Source organism: Haplochromis burtoni, unplaced genomic scaffold (assembly GCF_018398535.1).
Source record: "Haplochromis burtoni strain Fernald_Lab_line unplaced genomic scaffold, NCSU_Asbu1 Contig_20, whole genome shotgun sequence".
Lineage (NCBI taxonomy): Eukaryota > Metazoa > Chordata > Actinopteri > Cichliformes > Cichlidae > Haplochromis > Haplochromis burtoni.
In genome coordinates, this window is record NW_024582381.1 from 3,997,196 (window position 1) to 4,000,083 (window position 2,888).

Here is a 2,888-nt window from a genome sequence, read left to right on the forward strand (position 1 = left end):
TCAGCTCTAACATCCACTCTCGTCCAGCTTGTCTTTTATGTCAGTGTGGTAATCAGGCCCTTAACTTCCTCATGTTCATTTAAGTGTTCCCGTTTCTACATTTCTCTGTTTTCCAGTGTTCCCCATCACACTGAAGGGTGGTTCCTTCTCCAGAGTAACCCACCTGAGCTGGTCAAGCTGGTCTTCCCGTTCATCTGAGATTTCATCAACTCACCTGCCTGCCCATCCTCCTACAACTGTTCTTAGGATTCAATCAGACCAGTAGTCCCCCATTAAAAATCCTCCTCCGATTAACCAAGTTAGTTATTTTTTAACCATAAAAATAATAATTCAAAGTATGCTTAGTTTATCCATAATTATTCAAACCAAAACCTATTTTCAAATTATACATCCTACAATAATAATATAGTGAAATGACAGTGAAAACTATTCATTTTTCTCATATATGCCCCACTCAACCATATGTTGAACATATATGTTACATATGTTAAACAAGATTTTTCTGGGCTTTTTTTGTATTCTTGAAATTTTTGAACAAAATTTAAGTAGGCTTTCAATCATCAGTATATATTAATATAATTAATGTTCTCTGGAGATTGTGAAATAAATTTATTGTTTTTGCCTGTATGTGGCTGTTTCAGTTGTCTTAAAATATATCTATGTCTATGTCGATCGTATATTTTGTGGAAAAGGTGTTTTCCTATCACATACAAAAAATAATCACTGATAAACTTCAGTCAACAACGGGAACCCCCTTTGTGTTTGCAACCCAGTTTCCCCACATTCCTGGTGAGTCTGTGAATGCTCCACTTAGGAGTCCTCCTAGCTGCCTGAAGAAAAAAAGCCGTAAATGTGACTCGGCAGCACAGCTGCTGTCCTTCAAAGCGGGACTTATTCCCCACATGCTAAGTTTCTGCTTGCTTCAGTCTGCCCTCGTCTTTAATACTGCTTTAGGGTAAAGTCAATCAGTCAGGTGTTTTTTATAAACGCAGGTCGACTATAATGGAGTGTCGCGTGTTGTCCATTCAGAGTCACGTTGTCAGGGGATACGTTGGGAACAAGTCGGCAACATTCCCGCTGCAGGTAAGAAGAACCGGATCTAACGTTCAGGTGGTAGTTTCAAACAACCCTCTGTAGTCCAAAGAGAGAGAGACGGGGAGGGAAACAGCATCTAACTTGTAACGAAAACGTAGAAAATCTAGCACTGGTCCACAGCGACACTTCCTGATTTATGAGATTTTGTAACATTTTCTGAGAAACATCAAAGGCCCTTTTTCCATTTTCCACCCTTTAATCCCACTAAACGACTGTAAACCTAAAAAATACAACAACAAATGCTGTTTAATATTAGTTAAACTGGAGCTGAAATATTCCAGCATGATTCTCATTGTTACTAATATACCACTCATTGTCAGTGATTACATCACATTATAGCGTTCCCATTTTCATCTTTTAAAAAAAAAATCTAATTTAACACGTTAGGGAAATGTATCTGATCTATATTGATATTTGAAAATAAATTAACTTTTGTTATTTAATAGAAATATGAATATATAGGAATTATTTGAAATCAAAGTCTTTCTTAACAAAACTGATAAGAAGAAACAGATATTCTCCTTCTTCACTTTCACTGGTTAATGTCTGTGTTTGCCCCTTACAATAGTGCATCCTTAAAAATGATCAGAATTCCCTGGTAACTTATTTAATTGTGGTTGCGTGATATCATCTTACATTATAATCCACTTTATTGTTCTTCTTATCAAACAAGTTTGATAACTGGAGTCGACAGTCCACAGGAGGAGCTATTTAGAAACTAAATTATGCAAAAGTTCTCGTCAAACATGCGATTTTGTGAAATGGAAAAACCGTTGAAGCTGTCAGAAAGGGGGGGCTGAAACTTTGAAACTCTGAATGTTGACTTGTTCTCACAGTGGTTCACCTTCAGCGTGCTGTTCCCGCAGTGCAGTGTGATTCATTTAGACAGAGTGCAAGACGGAGCCCATTGTTCTCTGTTTTAACAGCTGCTTCATGTCTCTCTTCCCAGGTGCTGGGCTTTGAAGTGGACTCCATCAACTCTGTGCAGTTCTCCAATCACACAGGTTGGCTGAGTGATTTTAATGGAGCAGCAAAGTGCTTTTCATTCATTATCATAAAGTCGATTGACTCCTTTTTCTACTTGTGTAACAACTCAGCCTTTTTATGCTGGTTGGTTGGACCATTAACTTTTGTCACTGCTGCTATATTACATGGATCGGATATGGAAATCATTTATTGAAAGCTTTTGTAAGGGCGGAAAAACAATCGTCCGTTCTCATCCAGTTAGGTTTCTTGCATCCAGTTTGCCATAGTTGGTTAAAATATAACGGCTTAAGTTTAACAGAGTAGATGGATTTAAGTACATTTTAGGGGCATTTAAGGATACATGCAACTTTTTTTGGTTGGTAAAAAGATTAAAAGAAGACTTCTTTGCATGCATGCATTGGGACTATTTTGCTAGCTGTACAGAGGAGTTATCTCTGTCTGTATACTTTGGCTTGTTAGTATTGCTATATGCGACTCAGTGAAAGACAGTCACTGTGACCATCAGCCAGGTTTAGAGGGGGAGAACTAGAGAAGTTAATGTTTTTCTAGAAATCGCCTTCTTCAGCTCTCAGGTTACTCAGCTGTGAAAAAGCAGATAAATCCAAACTCTGAGCATATCCATGTGACGGCGCTGTATGATTTGATGACTTTACCTGTATATTGTGTAAGGTTGGGGTAAAAATTGACACAAGATTGTTGTGAGTATTCTGTTTGGAGATATTGTATTGGCACAGAGACACAAATATCAATATTTTATTAAATCTCTGGGAATACTACAAACAACAGGGCTCATCTCATGCACCACT

The 2,888-nt window shown here is 37.8% G+C and overlaps 1 protein-coding gene across 1 annotated transcript in view; it reads left to right on the forward strand.

Moving 5' to 3' along the window:
* Positions 1 to 817: 817 nt before the first annotated feature.
* LOC102311226 (pyridoxal kinase) overlaps positions 818 to 2,888 on the forward strand; it is a 13,815-nt gene continuing 11,744 nt past the window's right edge. Inside the window, exons 1-2 of the mRNA XM_005919321.3 lie at positions 818 to 1,083; positions 2,045 to 2,099. Coding sequence (XP_005919383.1) covers positions 1,003 to 1,083; positions 2,045 to 2,099 — 136 coding nt within the window. The 5' untranslated portion in view covers positions 818 to 1,002. The remainder of the gene's footprint in view (positions 1,084 to 2,044; positions 2,100 to 2,888) is intronic.